This window comes from Arvicola amphibius, chromosome 4, assembly GCF_903992535.2.
Source record: "Arvicola amphibius chromosome 4, mArvAmp1.2, whole genome shotgun sequence".
Lineage (NCBI taxonomy): Eukaryota > Metazoa > Chordata > Mammalia > Rodentia > Cricetidae > Arvicola > Arvicola amphibius.
Window position 1 is genome coordinate 127,662,857 of NC_052050.1, and position 21,785 is coordinate 127,684,641.

General features: G+C 46.0%; 1 protein-coding gene across 1 annotated transcript in view; it reads right to left on the reverse strand.

The window, feature by feature from the left end:
• Positions 1 to 21,785, reverse strand: part of Enpp6 (ectonucleotide pyrophosphatase/phosphodiesterase 6) — a 94,063-nt gene that overhangs the window by 49,676 nt on the left and 22,602 nt on the right. The window contains exon 2 of the mRNA XM_038327572.1: positions 6,573 to 6,752. Coding sequence (XP_038183500.1) covers positions 6,573 to 6,752 — 180 coding nt within the window. The remainder of the gene's footprint in view (positions 1 to 6,572; positions 6,753 to 21,785) is intronic.

Below are 21,785 nucleotides of genomic sequence, written 5' to 3' on the forward strand. Positions count from 1 at the left end.
TATAGTTTCTATATATATTTCTATATCTTTTTATGTAAAAGTATATTACTATTTTCTATCCATAAATAGAACAATTCTCTTTGTAGCATTTGATAATAATTTACATATTATACTTGTGTATATGGTAACACATTCCAGTAAGCTCCCTATGGTATCCAAGACTGTAAGCTTTTTGTCAAATATGTGTCCTCTTTGACCTGGACAAACAGATTTCTCAGGCTTCCTAGAAGCTGATGTGGTCGCACGATAAAGTTCTAGCCAACTGGACAAGCAAGAGCAGAAATGAAGCGAATCGATTCCCAGTCACAGGACCTTCCACATGCAATGCTTGCGCTCATGCCTAAGTGTGAGCCTGAAAGTCCTGTGTGGGTGACGGTGAAGTGACAAGACGGGAGGAGCCTGGGTGATGCCTGCATCAGTGCCTCCATGTCTGGAGAGAACTGACTGTGAGCAGGCATCCCATTTGAAATTTGTGGATAAAAATAAAAATTCTACTTGATTGATCTACCAAGACTCGGGGCCTTGTTTCTGCTATTGATAGTGCCGTTACTGTTCCTTGAGCCCAAATCTCTTTATATGACTATAAGATTCTTGAAAGCCTGAACATTTCTAGTTTCAAAGCAACTTATGCCTTGATTTGACCAACAGTTGCAATGTTATTTACTCTTGTTTTGTTTTTTCGAAACAAGGTTTCTCTGTAGCTTTGGAGGCTGTCCTAGAACTAGCTCTTGTAGACCAGGCTGGCCTCGAACTCACAGAGATCCTCCTGCCTCTGCTTCCCAAGTGCTGGGATTAAAGGCATGTGCCACAATTATCTGGCTTGACCTTATTTACTCTTTATGTTGCACAAATACAGTGTGGCCATATTTGTCTTGCCTTTAACCTTACCACATGAACCTTGCATGAGTCCTAAGTGTTCCTCTGCTCTACATGTAGAGTTAATATCCTAATATAAATATCATGTAGAATAGCTATAACATAGAGAATAAACAGATTCTACAATATAACATATGTCCATATATATATATATATTAGTCTTATACATATGTATAAGACTAATGCCAAACTGGTGACAGTATTGGGAAGTTTAATGACTATGTAGATTGTTTTATTTGCACATAAAATATCTGTCTTAAAAATGATCGCAAACTTTAGATGTTTAGCGTCATGTGCACACAGGAAATGATGGAGCTATAATGTTGGCTCACACTTTTTTTGTGTGATGGATGCTTCTAATTTTACCTGTGCCCAAGGTGATATGCATCGAAGGTCAACTTGACAGAAGGGCATCAAGGTTGCACCATGACCAGATACAGGAAGGTACTGTAGATGATCCATAACTCTTGACCAATATTTAGTATGTTCTTTTTGCTAATTCAAATGAAATAACTATGGTTATAATTGTCTAAACTGGATTTGAGCTGAGTAGATAGCCACCTACAGCCCTTATCTAGAAAGGGAGGGAGAGGAGGCTGGTAACCATGTGTGTTTTCATACACAGAAAGTAGCTTACTGGTCTAAATACCTGTATGGAACAGGAAAAGGCAGTGGCATTGAGCCAAGGTACATCCAACATCATCCTAAGGTAAATGGGTGGTTTGTTCAAGTCTTCCTGACAGAAGGCTGTTGAAAATTAGCAGCAAAATCCATAGCAAAAGAACACAGAACTGGAATGCCAGCACTTACTGGATAACTAGAATACACTTGCAATCTGCTGCCACCGTGTGATACAAGGAGCTCAAATATTCTCCCCATCTGATCACCTGACCTAATTCCCTGACTTCTTCCTTGAGACAGCCATCTATACCTTTTATCAATTGATGACTCTTTTTGTCCTTCAAAACAAAATTTCCTTGAGATCAAAAAATAAAGTTTGTGATCAACATGTAATTAGTTACAAACCTTTTGAAAGCACCAGGGGATCCTGGTGCCTGGCTTATTTCAGCCTGGAACTATTTCCTGAGCATCTTTCCTCTGTATAGCTCAATGGGACCAGTGGGCAGGGCTTTGAAGGCTCTGTTGACAAATCTTAAATGTCTTAAGACTTGGGCTGACAGAGGGAGGCCTCTTCCCCTTTGCTCAGTTTTTCACCCTCTTGCTTTATCTACCTGACAGAAAGACTTGAACTACTGCCATTTTAAAGTTATGCTTCTAAACACTGCCTTAAAGGCAAGACTCAAAGTGTCATAACACAGCTCACTGAAGCAACGAAGATTGTCCAGGCCTCTCCGAGAAGTCTGTGCAATGTCCCACCAGGAGTGGAAAAGGAAACAGAAGATACAAGAAGACAAATAAAATCCAGGCGTGTTTAGAAGACACACATGGCACTTCACTTAATCTTGTAGAGACAAATGAGCACTTGTTAGGTCGTTATCTGATGCTGGAAGGCACCAGGAAGGAGAGAATGGACAACAGTGACCGTGACTCCCTCAGCCCTTTTTGGCAGGAAGGAAGGGGAACTGGGACATTGCAGCCTGGGCTAGGCGGCCTACACTCAGAAAAACCTCCATAAGGTATTCATTCAGTTTTGAAGGACTAGACAGAGTAAGAAACAACATACTTTTTATCTCATTGATATAAAGACATCAGTCCAGATCTTTGGCTAACTTCCATGTAGGTCGCTGAGGAAGCCTCGTTTTAGCCTCTTCTCTTCTCATTGTTAACTCTGTAACTGCTAATCAGGCAGTTTTACTATGTCTGTTAGCTGCTGAACTAGGGCTCCTTCCTATCCATAGAGAGCTGTTCTGGAGGAGCAATAAGGTATTATACAGGGATATTGCCTTTGGATTCATCACATATTCAGCGATTATACATAAATTAAGATTCTCCTGGATGAAGCAAAAACAATGCTCTGTAGGACCACAGTAGGAGCTTTGTAGGACCACAGTAGGAGCTTTGTAGGACCACAGTAGGAGCTTTGTAGGACCACAGTAGGAGCTTTGGAATATAATCACTGCTCCTCTGCGGGTTTTCTCCCACCTTGCCCTAACACTGGCTTCTATGGCTATACCTAACACCATTGGCAGAGCTGGATGCAAACAAGGCATGTGGATGTTGGTGTGTGTGTGTGTCTGTGTGTGTGTGTGTCTGTGTGTGTGTGGAGGAGGGACGCCAACTATACAGATGGTGCCTTTCAAAACCTTAAAGTACCATGAAAGGTGGCTACACTGTATTGTGTCAGTAGTCATCTTGGTGTCCTTACTCCAATGACCAGTCAGCTGTCATATCCTCCTGTGCCTGCACATGCAATCTCTTGCATTCATTGATAATGTTTCTAAAAGTAACCTCAATGTGCAGCAAAGTCTTTTTTCTTTGTCAGACCTTGCATTACGGGTTTAAATCTGAACTGGACCCTACACAAGTCTAGATTGGCCTGCACTTCCTTAGTCTAGCATCCAACTTCATGGCCCCACTTGGGTCTCTATTTCAGATAAAGGCATACCCCTAAACTTGTATGTTATAGGTTGAGCCATAAATGGTCCCTGTAGATCCATGCTTTTAATACTTGTTCCCAAGGCACTATTTGGGGATGCTGAGGAACCCTTAGGAGATAGGACCTAGCTGACAGTAGTAGGTCACTAGGAGTAGGCCTTTGATAGTTACAGTCTGGTCTCGGGGTCCAGTCTTGCTGTCTGTCCCTGGTCCACTGTGATGTGAATGGTTGTTCTCTGCCATAGGTTCCATGAACCACAGTATTTTATTCAAGAGCACAATGCCAAGTGACTGTAGACATCAATCTTTAAAACCAGAAGTGAAAATAATTAAACCCTTGTTCTCTTACGGAATTTCTGTCAGATATATTTGGTCACTGTGGTGTCAAACAAATGATTCTCCTCCCCCTGACCCAAAGCATTTCATCAGTCTAGGTAACTGATGGTTGATGCACAAAATCCCTCATGCCACTTTGAACTTACCCCTGATGGTAAAATAAGCCAGTTAGCTCTTCTGGCTAAGTTGGACTTAACACTGTATGTGCTGGCCTTTGCGAGCCTACCTGTGGATGCTTGTCCCTGCTTTGTGACAAGCTTCCTGCACAGCTTGGCAGTGGGGCTGCCTTCTGCAGGCTCCATCTGTCTATGTCCTGCGATCCTTTGAGATCTGCAGAGAACCCTGAGCATCTCTCCACGTGGCCACCCCCAGAGAGCGTCCTCCGAACTCCTGTAGAAAGCCCACACCCTCAGTGCAGGCCATCTGCGGCTAGGCATTGGATGGCTCACTTTTCCCTCCGCTCTCCCCCACACCTGTCAGCCACCCTCTCCCATAATCCCCTGGGCTTTCGCAATTCCCTCAGCTGTTCCTTCCCTCCCTCCCCCACAGCCTGAGCCAGTGAGATCTCTAATGTTTTTCTCTGCCTCCCACCAGGCTACTGTTCATTTATTCCTTCGTTTCTTCTAGGCTTTTACCAATAGCTGACTCCACAAGGATAAGTGTCAGTATTATTGCATTGGAGGAAAGTGTCATAGCCATGTGCCCAAGAAGACACATTGCATATCAGCTGTGAAAGAATGAACCCAATTTTGTCAGTACTGAATTCCCTCATGGTTTTACCTGTATTTAGTGTGTGTGTGTGTGTGTGTGTGTGTGTGTGTAGACAACTCGCTGGAGTCTGTTCTCTCCTTCCAACATGTGGGTTCTGAAGATTGAATTCAGGTCTTCCAGTTGGTGGCAAATGCCTTTGGCTCCTCCTAAATCTCCTTATTCTTTTTTGTTTGTTTGTTTGTTTTTTGAGACAGCGTTTCTCTGTAGCTTTGGAGCCTACTCTGGAACTAGCTCTTGTAGACCAGGCTGGCCTTGAACTCACAGAGATCCGCCTGCCTCTGCCTCCGGAGTGCTGGGATTAAAGGCGTGCGCCACCACCGCCCAGCCAAATCTCCTCATTCTTAATGAAAGATATTCAACGGACAGGCTGAGAGTATCCACTGGCTTTCACAGGAGCCAAGACAGGTTGTAGCATTACTTAACTTCATTACAACACAAGAGTTTTGCTTCCCAGTTATCTAGGTGTACAAAGGAGTCCACCGCGAGAGGTGTCCTGTAACTCATTACCAAGCAGTTGGGTGGGCCTTTGTTTATCATTCCCAGTGCTGTGAGGGAAGTTGAAGGGGCATAGAAATTCAAAATCTATCGGATGAAATTCTCAAAGAACAAATAAAAACATTCCTTCTAAAAAGTGTATAGAAAGGGTACTCCACTCCTTTGTAAAAGTCAATAAGCAAACCAAAAATGATTTCTCTTCCATACTGAAAATGCTGCACATGAAATTCAAGCACGCGACACTGGAGCCAGGGGAGCAGGAAACGGCTTTGTAGCTGCTCATATCACAGAGCTCAGGAATGGGGTCTTTAAGACCTGCCGGTAGACCATCTTTGCCAGGTATTGCAGCTGGGAGAGGATTACTATCCAGAATATACAAAGAACTCAAACAAATAAAGCAACAAGAAAGTAAGCTAATAAACGGGGTTGTGAAATAAATGAAATCATAAAAGAAGATCATAAAAGAAGAAACACAAATACATGAAAAAAATCAGCCTCATTGGCTATCATAGAAATATAAATAAAAAATACACAGATTCCATCATATCCCAGTCAGAATAGCAGTCGCTAAGAAAACAACAGCCAAAATGCTAGAGCAGATGTGGATAGAAGGGAACTCTGGTGCCCTGTTGGTAGGATCTAGGCTAGTCCAGACCCCCACGGAAATAAGTATGAGGGCCTCTCCACAAGCTCGGACTAGAGCTTCTGTATGACAGAGCTGCTTCACTGAGTGGTCATTCAAAGGCTTCTAAGTCTTCCTGCAGAAACACTTGCACGTCGGGTCCCTGCAGCATGGTTCACAGCAGCTGAGTTAGAGAACCAATCTAGGTTGCACAGCCTCGGCGTGTAGCGACGGTAGAAATTATACTCAGGCTGGCTTTTCTGTCATCTCTGGGCAAAGGGATGCAACTGAAGACAACGTCCTAAGCACAGTAAGCCAGCCTCAGAGAGACAAAGACCATGTGCTTTCTCTCCTTTGTGGTCCCTGGTTTCTATAGTCACATTAAAATCACGTGTGTATACAGTAAATAACAGTAGGAATGAAACTAGGTGAACAAAGGGGATTAGTGTGAGAGAGGAGGGGTAAAGGGGTGGGGAGGGGGTAATGGAGCAGGGAGGGATAGGGGAGGGAATTCATTCAATATGAAATATATACCTTTAGCCGGGCGGTGGTGGCACACGCCTTTAATCCTAGCACTCGGGAGGCAGAGGCAGGCGGATCTCTGTGAGTTCGAGACCAGCCTGGTCTACAAGAGCTAGTTCCAGGACAGGCTCCAAAGCCGCAGAGAAACCCTGTCTCGAAAAAAAACCAAAAAAAAAAAAAAAAAAAAAAAAAAAAAAAAGAAATATATACCTTTAAGAAAAATTTAAGTTAATTTAAAAAACTTTAACATGCCCCTAGAACATAGTTCTTAAGTAAAAACTCTCTCCTTTCAACCAGGGCGTGGTCTTTGAAGGGCTCTGCCTTGTTCTCTTGGGCAGACTCCATGGTGTTTGAGGTTTGGGAGAGGGAGGGGCCTGGAGGCCAGCACACTCACCTGGCCAGTAATACATGTAGACCTTCCTCCTGGCCTTCATCAGCGTGATCCACAAGGGTTCTGACCCATTCCACCAAAGGGGCATCAGGCTGTCTCGGTTGACCCCGATGTCGAACGACTTGTTGGTCCTGGGATCCCACATGTAGTTCCCGATCATCTGGTGGACCTCACAATGGCGGCCTGCGGGCAGGAGGAGGCATGTGGTCACTGCATTCTTTGCTTTAAATCTTTGCTCAATCCGACTGCAGGAACTTTTCATCCTCACTTAGGGAAGAGAGAAAGTACCACAACTTGTTCCTTTCTGTTGTCACTACGGAGACTTCTTTTTCATAGATGGTGCCACAAGGACAAACAAAAGAGCCACCAACGGGTTAGAGGCCAGCCAATTCTACATACCAGGTTCCAGACCAGCCAAAGAGGTGTAATGAGACCCTGTCTCAAAAAAATAAAGCAGACATCCACTAGCTGATTGAGGGTGGGATCGCTTTGCAGGAAGCTGGGCCTTTCCAACCAGTCTGTTTTAAGTTACATTGAGGGGACTGGTGGGATGGTTTAGTATGCAAAAGAGCTTGCCACCAAGCTTGACAACCTGAATTCGATTCCCACAACCTACACAGTAGAAGGAAAGAATGGATTCAAGTTATCCTCTGACCTCTGATTCTCTGGTTGTTGTGTGAGTGTTGCACGCACACACACACACACACACACACACACACACGCACGCACGCACGCACTCACGCATGCATGCACGCGCACATCTATTTATAGCATATACATATGCATCAGCCTGGGAAGAGTGGATTCTTGCAATAGGTGGCTTAGCTTTTCAAGCCAGAGACAGTTCAGCATCCCTTCAGTTCTCCTCCCACAAGATCAGGGAGTAAGCTGCTAAGAACATGATTCTCTCCTTTCTTGGAAAAGATGAGGTATTGCTTCAGTGATAAACTATGACCCACCCGATAACATTTGGGACTAAATAGTAAAAATCAGACTCCAGTTGAGAAAAAAAAAAGGAAAAGAAAGCAAGAAAACACCCTACACGTGGAGTGAGGTAACAAAGCACGGGCTGCCTATGATGGACAGAGCCCCACCCCAGAGAAGCCAGAAGTGAAAGTCGCAAGTTCTGGGACTCTTTGAAACATTAGATTAAATTATTTATTTTAGAGCAATCTGTTCCGTCTTTAAAGTTAAAAATAACACAAACATTGGCAAGGGCACCAGAAATCGCTGCAATCTGAGCGAGTGTTGTTTTGGCACCGGGACGAAACACACTTGAACAAGCTCCGCAAGCAAGCGTAATCAGAGCAGTGCTTTCTGTTTGCTTGCTCTTGTTGTTTCTTCTAGCCTCCCCGCCCCTTGCCCAACTCGATTTTAAAACAAAAACAAAGAGGAACTACCAAGTACAATTTTGAAAAGCTGAATGCCAAAATTTATAAAAAGGAGAAGCCTTGCCTCTCATCATAGAAAACCAGACATTCCACAAACCATACCATAAATGTAAGGCCCTAGCACCAGGTTTCTCCCTAACCCCATAATGAGCCGCTCTATCAAGATATTGCTTTCATTTCTCTTCCTTTCCGCCCCTCCCCCAACTCAGCCATCCCTATTTCCTCCCTCCTTTCTCCCAGTTTACCCAGGAGATTTCATGCATTTCCCCTTCCCAGGGAGATCCATGCATGTCCCTCTTAGGGTCTTCCTTGTTACCTAGCTTCTCTGAGGCTGTGGATTGCAGCCTGGTTATTCTTTGCTTTATATCTAATATCCCCTTATGAGTGAATACATACCATGTTTGTCTTTTTGGATCTGGGTTACCTCACTCAGTATGTTTTTTTTTTTTCTAGTTCCATCCATTTGCCTGCGAATTTTGTGATGTCATTGTCTTTTAACTGCTGAGTAGTACTCGATTGTGCAAATGTACCACATTTTCTTTATCCATTCTTTAGTTGAGGGGCATCTAAGTTGTTTCCAGGTTCTGGCCATTATGAATAATGCCGCTATGAAACTAGTTGCGCAAATGTCTTTATGGTATGACTGAGCATCCAGCTAAGACTCCTAGCAATAGTGGAGAGGGTTCCTGAATCAGCCTTCTCTTATAATCAGATTGATGACTATCATAATTGTCATCATAGAACCTTCATCCAGTAACCGATGGGAGCAAATGCAGAGATCCACAGCCAAGCCCTAGGTCAAGCTCCTGGAGTCCAGTCGAAGAGAGGGAGGAGGGATCTTATGAGCAAGAGGGTAGCGTCATGATCCTGATGGGGAAACCCCCAGAGCCAGCTGACCTGAAGTACTAGGAGATCCCAGACTCTGGACTGACAGCTGGGGAGCCTGCACGGGACCGAACTAGGCCCTCTTAATGTGGGTGACAATTGTGTGGCTTGGTCTGCTTGTGAGACCCCTGGTAGGGGGACCAGGATTTAGCCCTGGTGCATGAACTGGCTTTTTGGAAACCATTCTCTATGGTGGAATACCTTGCTCAGCCTTGATGCAGGGGTGAGAGACTTGGTCCTTCCTCAACTATGCCAGGTTTAGTTGACTCCCCATGGGAGGTCTTAACTCACACTAATTGAACACACACATGCACGCACACACACACACACACACACACACACACACACACACACTCCTATCTACTATATACTATATATAAGCATAGAGGGTCAAATGTGAAGCCTGGTCTCTGCCTTCAGTGGTTTTTAATTTAATACCCAGCAGAAGGCCAGCTTCCAGGGACCCAGGAAGCCAGGAAGGCGACCAGACTGCAACTTCCCCTCAGAACCATGACCATCAGCAATGTCCCTGTTGCTGAGAAGAGACATCTTTCTTCTTGATTCAAAACTTTCAGTTCAGGAAAGTTGAAGCACATTAAAGAGCTGCCCACCACCACCACACCCCGCCCCCACCGGCAAAAGTGCTTATGACTTCTTCCTTCAAAACAATGAAGTCAGACACCTCCATCTTCTTAAGGCTGTTTGCTCACGGTTCCGTAAGGCAGTCATGATAACAGTCACTGCGAAGGCAGTTTACAGAATATGTTCAGTGCCAAGAAGCACGAAACACCAAAAGTAATTTCTAAAGTACTTTAAACAACCGCCGAACCCCAGGTCATAGGGCAATGCCCGCTTCCTTAACTTCCGTCTCCAGTGTGCAGAATCTGGAGTCTGAGAGAGAGAGAGAGAGGGAGAGGGAGAGGGAGAGGGAGAGGGAGAGGGAGAGGAGGGAGAGGGAGAGGGAGAAGAGGGAGAGGGAGAGGGAGAGGAAGGGAGGGAGGGAGGGAGGGAGGGAGGGAGGGAGGGAGGGAGAGAGAGAGAGAGAGAGAGAGAGAGAGAGAGAGAGAGAGAGAGAGAGAGAGAGAGAGAGGGAGGGAGATTCTGAAAGCCTTTCTGGGTGACCATCCAACCATTTCACAAAAAATTACCTCAGACGCACGTTCAGACTTTTTTTGTTTGGATAGTTTTGTTTTTGTTTTGTTTTTTGGTGGACTACCCTTGTTGTTCAAAGGCTGAACGGCAGGTGGCTGGACGCCCCTAACCCATCTGCCCTCTCTTCTCCCCCAGCTCAGCCGCCTGTGCTCCCATGAGCACAACATGCCTTGGAGCAGCCTGAGCCCTGACTCCAGCAGAATTTTTTTTCTACCTAGCCTCTCTCTCTCCTGCAACTCATTCTTGCGATTTTATTGCCGGGGGTGAAAGAGGTAGCTGAGAAAACAGAACAAAACAAAACACAGTGTACCAGCTTCACAGCCTACGGAGAGCTCATCTCCATATTCCTGCCTGACCCACATCTATTTTTACACATCTGCGGAGCTTGAGTTCTCTCCGCGCTGTGTTTTCCATGGAGCCGTGATATGGCTTGGCTATCTGGAACATTTATTCAGAGCGTTAGGAGAAACTTTCTACAGCACAGTTCTCAATATTTCCCAGAAATTATGTAAAGTCTTACTTAATGGGTTCTGGTGCCAATGGCATCGCCAGAGACTTTCAAGCCCTGCACCAAATTCCATCTTACTACCAGTAAAGAATTTGATAGCCTTCACGTGGCACGGGAAAAGAGAGGCTCCGGGCACTGTGTCTGTCACTGGTGGTCGCAAGAGCTTTCTCTTGACTGAACTTTAACTGGGCTCCTCTTCCTCTGAGCCTTCTGTTCAACCGCAGGTGGCTTTAGGCTTCCCTCTTGTGAAATCCAATTTGAGCAAGAATACTACTCTGTGATTTTGGGGAAAACCCACTGCCCGGTTCTCTCTTGCTTCTCAGTTCTCGCTCAACATCCACATGCTGGCCAATACCAAAACCTATGCCCAGCCCTGTATTCCAGCAGTTGTCTCAGACACCAAGCTATTCACATGGAGATGTGCAGACCTCCAGAATACCAGACGGGCTGTCATCTCCCACAACCAAGTATCCTGCCCCCCACAGCAGCCTTGTAAGTACCTCTTAAGTGTGGGATGCTGGAAGGCAAAGGAGACCATGATCTCAGATTTCCTCTCCCTCTGGAAATAGTCCAGCTGTGCAGAGAAAGGCTCCCAAAGTTCTGAAATCCGGGGTCTCAGGTTAATGCGTTTTAGACACTGGTCATATACATATTCCCTTAAACTGACATGGCGCCAAGAAATATCTTTATATATCCCATTCCAAGCCAAGCAGCTTAAGGATATGTTACATAAGTCAGATTTCTACACATTAGAGCCCTCGTAGCACATATCCTTGAGCCTTTGGGAGGCTAAGGATTAAGTGAGACTCTGTTTAGGTTAGTGAACTTTTCAAATAACTTCCTCCCAGCCAAGACATGTAAAAGAATTAACCACGCACGGCTCCAAGCACTCAACTTACAAATTGAAATTTGCTTTGCATATCACCCTGCTGGGAAGTAGATCCTATTTTCTTAACTTAGGGTGCAGTGTGGTAAAGGTAAAGGAAGAGTTTCACATCGAACATGCAAGATTAAGTTGAAATAGGAAGCTCACGGTTGGCACTTCTTTAAAAGTGACTGCCGATGCATGTGCCAGACGGGGTCATGATTAGAGAAAGTCACACATTGCAAGTCCAAGATAGCAGGAGATAGCAGGCTTTGATTACAGTGTGAAGTGTAAGGACTGCAATTAAAAAAAAAAAAAAAAAAAAACACCCAAAATGTTAAAGGAGATTTTTCACTGGAGACATCCACGCCCGTAGTTTTGAGGTCACCAGACAAAAGGCGGTGGTAGGGGAAGCACTGTTTTATGATTCTGTAGGTCTAGTTGCATCGAGCAATTCCCTGGCAGTGAAAATATTGGATAAAATGAGTTGTCTTCTTGCACAGGGAGAAAACGGAAAGTTTTGGACTTCTGCTTTGAACGCTTCTACTTTTGGAAAATTCGTTTTTATCGAAGCTCAAAGGAGTCCTGGAGATGTGGTTCAGTGAGGCTCAACCCTCAGCACCGGGGCAGGGAACCTAAAAGAAGTCTGGGGCGTTGTAGGAACTGGAGAGGTTGGGGACACCAGGAGAACACGGCCCACAGAATCACTAAGCAGGGTTCACAGAGACTAAGCAGCAAACATGGAGTCTATATGGGTAAGCACTAGGTCATCTGCATATATGTTATGGTTGTTAGCGTTACTTGTGGGACTCTTGACAGCGGGAGTGAGGATGTCTCTGACTCTTTTGCCTGTCCTTGGGACCCCTTTCTTCCTACTGTGTTGCCTCACCCAGCTTTGATATGAGGGTTTCTGCCTAATCTTGTTGTATCTTGTTATGCCGTGTTAGGTCGATAGCCCTGGTGGTCTGCTCTTTTCTAAAGAGAAACAGAATACCTGGCGGGGGAGGGAGAGGAATATAGGGGTATCTGGGAGGAGTAGAGGAAAGAGAAACTGTAGTAGAGATGTATTGGGTGAGAGAAAAATAGCCATAAATAAATAAATAAGTTTCCAGCCAATGAAATCCACTGTGATCTCTGTGCAAACTCAGAAAGTGGCTGAGTTTATTACAAGAGAAAAGGGATTTTTTTTTTTTTTTTGCCAGGTGGTGGTGGCACAGACCTTTAATCCCGGCACTCAGGAGGCAGAGGCAGGCAGCTCTGTGAGTGAGTTCAAGGCCAGCCTGGGCTACAGAGTGAGTTCCAGGACATGTTCCAAAGCTACACAGAGAAACCCTGTCTCAAAACAACAGCAGCAACAACAACAACAAACCAAACAAACAAACAAAAAGGTAAGGGGTCTGGAAGGAGAAATTGTTCTCATTTTGATCACCTCTCCATCCATAGACAGAACTCAGCCAATACTGTACCCTGAAGCCCCACCACTGGCCCTCCCCTGTGGCAACGGTTCCAGTTTCCTCTCTGATGGGCTCCACAACTTTCTTTTCCCCAGGGCCATCAGTTTCCTTAGATTTATGGAGATGGTGACTTGGGGCTCACAGACACCAGACTCCGGCTCCCCATACTGCCTGGCTGCAGAAGGTGGGGCCCAACCCCCCTTCCATTCCCTTTCTTCCCCAGGACAAGAGACCCGGAGTCCTAGGGAATTCTCTAGCTGTCTAGCCTAGGGCAAGAGTCAGTAGTAAGGATGGGGGATTTAATTAGCGGAAAAACAAAGCAGAGTTAGGTCTTGGATCCAAGCCACGTTCTCCAGTCAAGCTTTTAATTGGTCCAAGGGTGATCTCTAAAGAGGATGATCAGATTCCAAATAGTCACCCGAGTAACCCTCAGTGCTAGCCATGGATAAACTAAAGCCAGCTCTTTCAAGGGTTGTGAACTAACAATGACTTCAATCAAGTATTGTGAGCCAACCAATCAGTCAAACCCTCTCCCCTTTTATAGAGAAAAGCAAATCTTGTTTGTTGTCTATTAAACAGCAGAAATGCCGTTTCTCACAGCTACGGAGGCTGAGAAATCCAAGATGGAAGACAGCAGACTCTGGGTTTCCTCACAGAGAGGAAAGGACGGGGAGGGTCTCTCTTCTTCATCAGAGCCCTGATCATATCTGAGGGCTTTGCCTTCCTCACCTCTTCACCCCCCCCCCCCCCAAGTCTCTACCTACTAACATCATCCCCTTGGAGGCGAGGACTTCAGGGGACATAAAAATTGTTGTCGCCCAGTGTCTCCATAGTTGTTGGAGCATTCTACAATCATAACCCTGTGAGACAGATTATTGTTTCCTTTGCTAACTTGCACGTAGGTGCAGCCAAAACGGTGCTCAGTCTTGGCTAGCTATTTCGCATGATTTGGGAAAGACAACTGACCAGTTGAACTCTGAGGGTTTTCAGCACTCTAAAGGGAAAAGCAGCCTTCCACCCTACCCGTCCCCTCCCCCCACTGCCTCCTGCCCCCGATTTGAGCTGATTTCATTGTTCTTTCATCCGGGAGGCTGCAGCAGGGAACCTGGCCTTGGCAGCTTCAAAGCAAGTCTCTGGATGATCTGGCCTCTGATATTCTTATAAATAAAAGCATACAGAACTTTAATTATGACCCAGATTGTTGTACCCTACATATTTTAAAAGAAAGTTCATTGAAGAATTATTTTATGTGTGTGTGCATGTGTGCATACTTGCATGCGTGCATGCATACTTACGTGCGTGTGTGCATGCGTGTGTGCGTGCATGTGTGTGTATACTTACATGCGGCATGCATGTGTGTGTGCCTGTGTGTGCATGTGTGTGTGTGTGTGTGCATGTGTGCATGCGTGTGTGCATGTGTGTGTGCGTGTGTGTGCGTGTGTGTATACTTACATGCGGCATGCATGTGTGTGTGCGTGTGTGTGCGCATGTGTGTGCATGTGTGTGTGCGTGTGTGTGTATGAGTGCCATGGTGCACATTTGGCAGTCAGAGGCCAGCTTGCTGGAGTCAGTTCTCTCCTTCCACTGTGTGAGTTCCAGGGACTGAACTCAAGTCACGGGCTTGGCAGCAGACACTCTCAGCCACTGAGCCATCTCATGGGCCAATAGAAAGCCCATTTTGTCAGTGCGATTAATTTCTTTGTTGATGCTAGATTTTGTGAAGCCGATAAAACGCTGGCCTAGCTGGGCTCACAGCCTCCGGTCAGAGTCTCCCATAATACCAGACTAGCCTCTTTCTGTGTAGTCAGGAGTTCACAGCATCCCTGTGGCTACTGTCAGCATCATGGCCCATTACAGCCATGGCTGAGATGTCCCAGTCAGTGATCAGCAGTGATCAGATTAGAAACAGATGTGCTTGGAGTAGATACAGGGCCTGCTTAATAATATGGGTGTGTTGTGTTTCCTGGATGCTGTGCTGAAAGATAATTTGCCTGAGGGTTGAAAGACAAACCTCAGTGAGCAGTTCAGCACTCTGGCAGGTGTGAGAAGTGTCTTTTTGTTGCATTGATAATTTCAGTACAAGGGCTTCATACCGCTGAAAGGGGACGGTGCGTGCTTGGAGGGGGGTGGTGGTGGTGGTGGTGGTTTCTGATGTTGAAGTTTTCCAAGGTAGCACTAGGAAGTCTGAGAACAGGAATTCGGGACCTGTGACTAGCCCGTGACCTCACAAAACTTTTAGAAGCCAATAGGTCGAAGTAGAATCCCATCCCCGTTACTCACTAACCCTGGGACCTCACCCAATCCACTGAGCTTCACTAGTCTTAGGTTTTCCCATCTGAGAGGGCTTTTCTTTTCTTCTTGTTTAAGTTCCGAGGAACCCGGGACCTTGCAATGATTCTGCTACTGACCTACACCCTCAGCACCGATTGCTTAGATATCATCATGCCTTCTTAGCAAGGTTAAATGATGGTTAGAAGATGCCTGGGGTAACAGAACCTTGGATTGGTAAGTGTGTACTGATGTCTATATCCCCGTTAAAGGACTGCCTTATTGAGCATGGTGTACTTTTAAATGGTATCTAGACCAGGGAAACTTGAAGGATTGAAAGGAGATGCGGACTAGACTCAGCTACTAACCAAAAGCTCAGCATAGCTGAGAAAGCAACTGCCTGAGACTTGAGAAATACTTGACCTGACACTGCCCTCTACTGGTTGTAAAAAATACTCCACTCCTCTCTTCGGTAACCAAGTGCTAGCTTGCCGAGCCCTGCCAGCCTGGTAGACAGTCTTTTCATAGCCTGTCTTGAGTCCTCAAGAGCCATGGCGTTGGTAGGTCTGCTCAGGACTCTACTACACACGTCGAGAATACTGGCCCAGACAGCTCCTGGAAGCCATGTAGGATACTGTTGGGATTTTACTGGCTTTGACTCTGTCATCTTTCTGCGTCCCCATTCCCTCAATCCGCCACCATCCTAGGCATCACTGGGCTTCACTTTCTTTCCCAGGACTTTGAATTCTTCGTTGTGTTTTATCTTCTCTAAAATGCATTTCTTCTCGCCTTCCCCGTGGTCATCGTTCCTCTTGGGTCACTGGTTTCTCTTCAGCCCCATGGGTACGGTCACTGTAGTACCATTCTGCTCTGGCTTCACATATCTTTCTCCACATGGTGAAATACTTTTTAAAGCAAATTCTGGATATTATCGTGAGCATGTCTGTGCCTGTCTTCATACTGAAGGAGTCAAACCTGGCTATACTCAACAAGACGGACCACACTCCTTAACATCATCTGACCCATCCATGACCAGCTTTTTCTTATTCTTTTGAAAATGTCAAATTCTCTTTACAGACAGCTATCACTATAGGTCCTCAATTTTTTTTTGCGAACCTACCCAGGTATTAGATACATTTTGAGGTTCTGAGGTGAAGGAGGAAGCAAGAGAAACCAGCAAGCTACCGAGAAAACAGTTAACAAGATGTAAAACTAGTCAGATTCTGAAAGACAAATTCAGAAAGTGTCGTGAAGATAACAGAGCAGAGAAATTAAGTGTTCCTGCTGCAGTGCACTGCTTCAGTTGTCGGAGAAGTTGTCTTAAAAGACGGGGGATCGCACTCCAGTGGCAGTGTTGAAACGCTCACTCGTGAGGATGCTGCGCAGGAAATCAAGTAAGGCAAAAAACGTCCTTGGAGAAAAGAAGGCTGGGTGCCTTGAAGGACAAGAAGGGGAGTCAGGCAGGGGAAGGAAGCCAGGGAAGTGTGTGAGAAGGTCCAAAGCAGGGCTGACTGTGGGCAGAGCCATCATGGATGTGGTGACGTGGGATGGCCTCCTGTATATGTGTTGCTTGGTTAATGAATAAAGCTGCTTTAGCCTATGGCAGGGCAGAATAGAGCCAGGCTGGAAGTGAGGGTAGGCAGAGTCAAGGAAGTGCCATTTAGCTGCCCAAGGAGACAAATGCCCGGGAACAGCCTCATGGTGGTGCACAGATGAAGAGAAATGGGTTAATTTAGAATATAAGAGTGAGTTAATTAGAAGCCTGAGTTAATAGGCCAAACAGTGTTGTAATTAATATAGTTTCTGTGTGACTATTCAGGTCTGGGAGGCCGGGAAATGAACGAGCAGCCTCCGTTTACAATGCGGCTTTATTCTGTGTATCTGGACATATCTGAGGATTCTCCTTCATGAAAGATGCTGCCTGGGAGTTCTTGGGAAGGTAGAGGCTTGGACAAGGCATTGTCTTGTTCCTGGACCCTATTCTCTTAGACACGAGAGAAATTCAGCTCTCGGCTCTATCTTAAAACTTGCCATCTTTAGAATGACACTCTGTATTTCTCCACACTCAGTTATCTGCCTTCCCTGGGGATCCCAGGACGGTTAATTCCTCACAGCAGTAAAGGCAGAAGCAGCCGCCTGACTGTCCAGGAGCCTGAAAGGTAACCTAAACTGTATAGGAGGTGGGTGGAGAAGGGGCTAGGGTAGAAACAGGGAGACTAGGTCAGGCATATGACTTGGACCAAGAGTGAACACTGAGAGAATGAGAAGAGGCTGGCTTCTAACTGTGGATTCTATCCACCCATCTTCTTGACTTGAGTTTGAGGCCTCAGAGGGCTTCTACCCTCTAGTCACTGTGCCCACCACAGGCATATACAAAATGAATGGCTATGGGATATTGATGTAGCTAAAATGCTTAAGTTAACAGTAATGTAATCTTGCACCAGGAAGTGGTGGCCTGCCTCTTATCCCAGCACTCAGGAGGCAGAGGCAGATGGATCTCTGTGAGTCCAAGGCGAGCCTGGTCTACAGAGCAAGTTCTGGGAGAGGTTTCAAAGCTACACAGAGAAATATGTCTCAATAACTCAAAAAAGGTAATATCACTTTAATTCTTTGACCTTTCAAGATATAGTTTGAAAATAATAGGATTCAAGAAGGCAGTGAAGGCAGTGAAATTGGTTGAGAAGTGTGTATAGGGAAGTGTGTATAGGGAAGTGTGTATGGGGAAGGGTGTATAGGGAAGTGTGTATGGGGAAGTGTGTATAAGGAAGTGTGTATAGGGAAGTGTGTATGGGGAAGGGTGTATAGGGAAGTGGGTATAGGGAAGTGTGTATGGAGAAGTGTGTATAGGGAAGTGTGCATGGGGAAGTGTGCATGGAGAAGTGTGCATGGGAAGTGTGTATGGGGAAGTGTGCATGGGAAGTGTGTATGGGCAAGGGTATATAGGGAAGGGTTATAGGGTAAGATATATAGGGAAGTGTATATAGGGAAGTGTGTATAGGGAAGTGTGTATGGGGAAGTGTGCTTGGGAAAGTGTATATAGGGAAGTGGTATTGGGACGTGTGTATGGGCAAGGGTGTATAGGGAAGTGTATATAGGGAAATGTATATAGGGAAGTGTGTATGGGGAAGCACCCTTTCTGGAGGAGCGGCAAAGAAATTTTTTTTCAGGATTTTTAAAAGTGTCCATTGAAGTCTGGTGTAGCACTATTTGACTTTGGAATGTCCAGCAAAATAGAAAAAAAAATCAAAGATAAGATTTTGTAAACGCAGATACTCAGCAGTGTTAGACATAGCCTGAGTTAGTGTGTGGCAGTCACTCTGGGCATATTGTAGTCAAGGTGGGGTTATACTTCCTCTCTTTCTAAGACAGATTAGGCATGAGTGCTAGGGGTAGAAGGCTGAATTTGATCTTCACAAGGGTACCAGGCACTTACCTTAATTACAAAGATCTTTTTGTTGTGGTGTTAGTGACAGATTTTCAAGAGAGGGCTTCTCTGCGTAGCCTTGGCTGTCCTAGAATTCGCTCTGTAAACCAGGCTGCCCTTGATCTCACAGAGATCTGTCTGCTTCTGCCTCAGCTAGGATTAAAGACATGCACCACCACTAAAAACACAAACCTTTGGTCCACACGCAGCTGGCACTTGGCATTTTCCCGGAGGACTTTACTATTCTCCCAAAGGATTCACTTGGTGAAATCTGAGGATTTGAACGTGTTCCTGGAGTTTTCTGCTAAGGGAATAGGCAAGTCCCCTGGGACTCTCTCCCAAAAGGCAGAGTCAGCTTTAAAAAGACCATTAGGGATGGTCTTTAAACATTTACCCGCTCCTGTGGCATCCACTGTTTCATAACCTGGTATCAGGTGCTGTGAAAAGCCTAAGAATGGGGAGGCGACAGGGTCCCAACTTCAGGGGAGTCTGACAGGACAATGCTGGAAAAAAAAATGCCATCCAGGGATCATGTGGAAAATGCCAGGACAATACGAAGGAGGCATGAGGGCCTGTGCTGGCTGCCCATAATAGAGGTCTCTGCTTAGCTTAGAGTTCTCATAACTCTGAAGAAAACTGATACGAAGGAGCCATACTCTAGGGAAAAGCAGAGTCAGCAATTCGGATAAATGACTAAACGGAATGCTTTAAAGAGACAGCTCTACCTAGACCAGACGCTTCCAGAAGAAGTCCTAGATGCTCCTTTAGGAAATCGTACAGGGAATCAGCCAAATCGTTGATCATCTCTGAAGCATCATATGGTCAACCCTCTCTAGGCTAATGAAGTCTGCACAGTGCAGTGTGCTGGGGACACCGCAAATAATAATGGGCAACAGTGGCAACTCTTACTGCACTCCAAGCTCTGTGCTGAGAGATTTCCAGAATTATTGCCTGATAGCAGCCCTCTGTGGCAAATATTTAACTAGGAACTAAGACTTGGGAGAAATAAGCTTCACTTTCCCCATCAGTAAGTGGTGACACCAGGATTAGAAACAAGGAACCCTGAATTTCAAGCCTATGGTATCTTGAAGTATTTTACACTGGCTTTTTGCGGACTTGGAGGCTGAACTCCAAACTTCAATCGTGCTGTGTAAGCGCCCTACCTGCTTAGCACCGAGCTCCGCCTCTAAGTCTTCAGATGTTGATTGTAAAGGAAGTTTCTCCAATTGATCTTATTGCTCCGTGCATGTATGCACTTTGGAGACCTGAACAAACGGGGAGAGTGTTGTTCATCGACGTTCATCGTGTGTAACTGCACCAACTTGCATTAGAGGAGATCCACAGGGCACCGCAGTTTCCCCATTTACCTGCTGGTCACCTTGGATGACTCCTAGTTTTGTTATCATAAAAGGAAGGACGTGTACTCAGTGCATCAGCCAACTCTGCTGCCTTCTTGTCTTCACAATGACTTTGAAGCTGAGACCATTGCTTCTCTGCACTGACAGGAAATAAATGATCTTCCCAGAACCTTGGGTCATTGTGCAAGACTCGTGAACAATCTGCTGGACCCAGCACTTCCTCCAAAACCTTTCTGAGTCTCCTCGCCTTGCTTTGTGCTTCCCAGAACTCTTCTCATTCCTCACCCAATGGTGCTCAGGTTGGGGTCCTGACCACACCCCAATCTGCCCCAGCCTTAGAACGTCTCAGCTCCCTCTTTGCTTTGTCAGAGGCGTTCAGCGAAGCCCCAGTCCTAGGTGTGCAAACCCTCACACCCACACCCATTTCCATGCTTGGACAAACTAAGAGCCGCTCTTAGTTTCAAAGTCAGTGCACGGCCAGTGTCTTAGTTAGAGGTTCTACTGCTGTGATCGAACGTAATGACCAAACACAACCCGGGGAGGGAAGGGTACATAACTACCAAAAACAACCTGGGGAGGGAAGGGTTTGCTTCACCCTACATCTCTAAGGTCCCACTCCATCACTGAGAGAGGTCAGGGCAGGAACCTGGAGGCAGGAACTGAAGCAGAAGTCATGGAGGGTGCCGCCTAACTGCTTGCCAGCTTGCTCAGCCTGATTTATTATACAACTCAGGGCCCCCTGCCCAGGGAAGGTACTGTCCTACTGTGGGCTAGGCCCACCCGCATCCATCATTAATAAAGAAAATGTCCTATGGAGTTGACCACAGGCAATCCGATGGCGGCATTTTCTCCAGGGAAGTTCCTCTTCCCAAATAACTCCAGCTTGTGCCACTTTGACAGAAAACTGACTAGCATAGCCATGTAAGACACGCTGTTGTTCCTTTTAGGATCGGGGGACAACTCATACAAATGGCCATGTAATGGTCACGGACTTAATGGCAGCTATTATTTTCATAAGGGGAGAACGCAGACCTACCCTGCTCTCTTCCTCTTACTCCTCCATGGAGCCCATGTTAAGTGGTGGAAAGGTTTCATTAGCGCCAGCCGTTCCAGAGGGAAGCACAGGAAGAAACAAAATCCTATTGGACTGCAAGCCTACAAGTTGTCGACAGGTGGTCTAGAAACTAGACAGGCTCTAAATGAGAAGTCTAACGATGATGAGGAAGCTTGGGATGTGCTTTTGGCTGGGGACTCTGAGGAGTAGGAGTCTCTCTCACAACAGAGGTGTTCTGCACCCTCACCCCTAAACACAGAAGGAAGCTGTGCTGCACCAGAATAGGGCCTGGGACTGGAAGAGCAGGGCAGGCACTGGAGAGAAGGGTCGGTGCTGAAGAACGCTGGCTGCTCTTCCGGAGGACCTGGGCTCAGTTCCTAGCATCTACGTGGTGACTCACAACCACCGGTAACTTCAGTTCCAGAAGATCTTACGCCCTCTTCTGACTTCCCTAGACACGAGTCACGTACATGGTTTGTAGACATATATGTGAGTAACACACTCAGAATTATTTATATAATTTTCCCATTAACCTTCATGCAGTAAGCATGACGCTTACGTTCTTTTAGAATTGGTGAGCAGAAAGATGCTCAGAGAAGTGGAGAAGTCTGCTCAAGTCTTTAGGAGAACAGAGGGCCGTTTTTCTGACATGGAAATGGGGCTTTTGAGTGGCGTGATGTCCGGCCTCTCCATGGGGCCACACAAGCAGAATTTACTCCACACTGATCTGGAAGGTGGAAGGACTTTGCCAAGGGTCGGAGCACTTCCAGAAACCAACAGGGCAGGGCCACTGAGATGGGAGGAATGGTGTAGATATCTTTAGTACTTTTGGTACTCAAGATCTGGCACTCAAGATG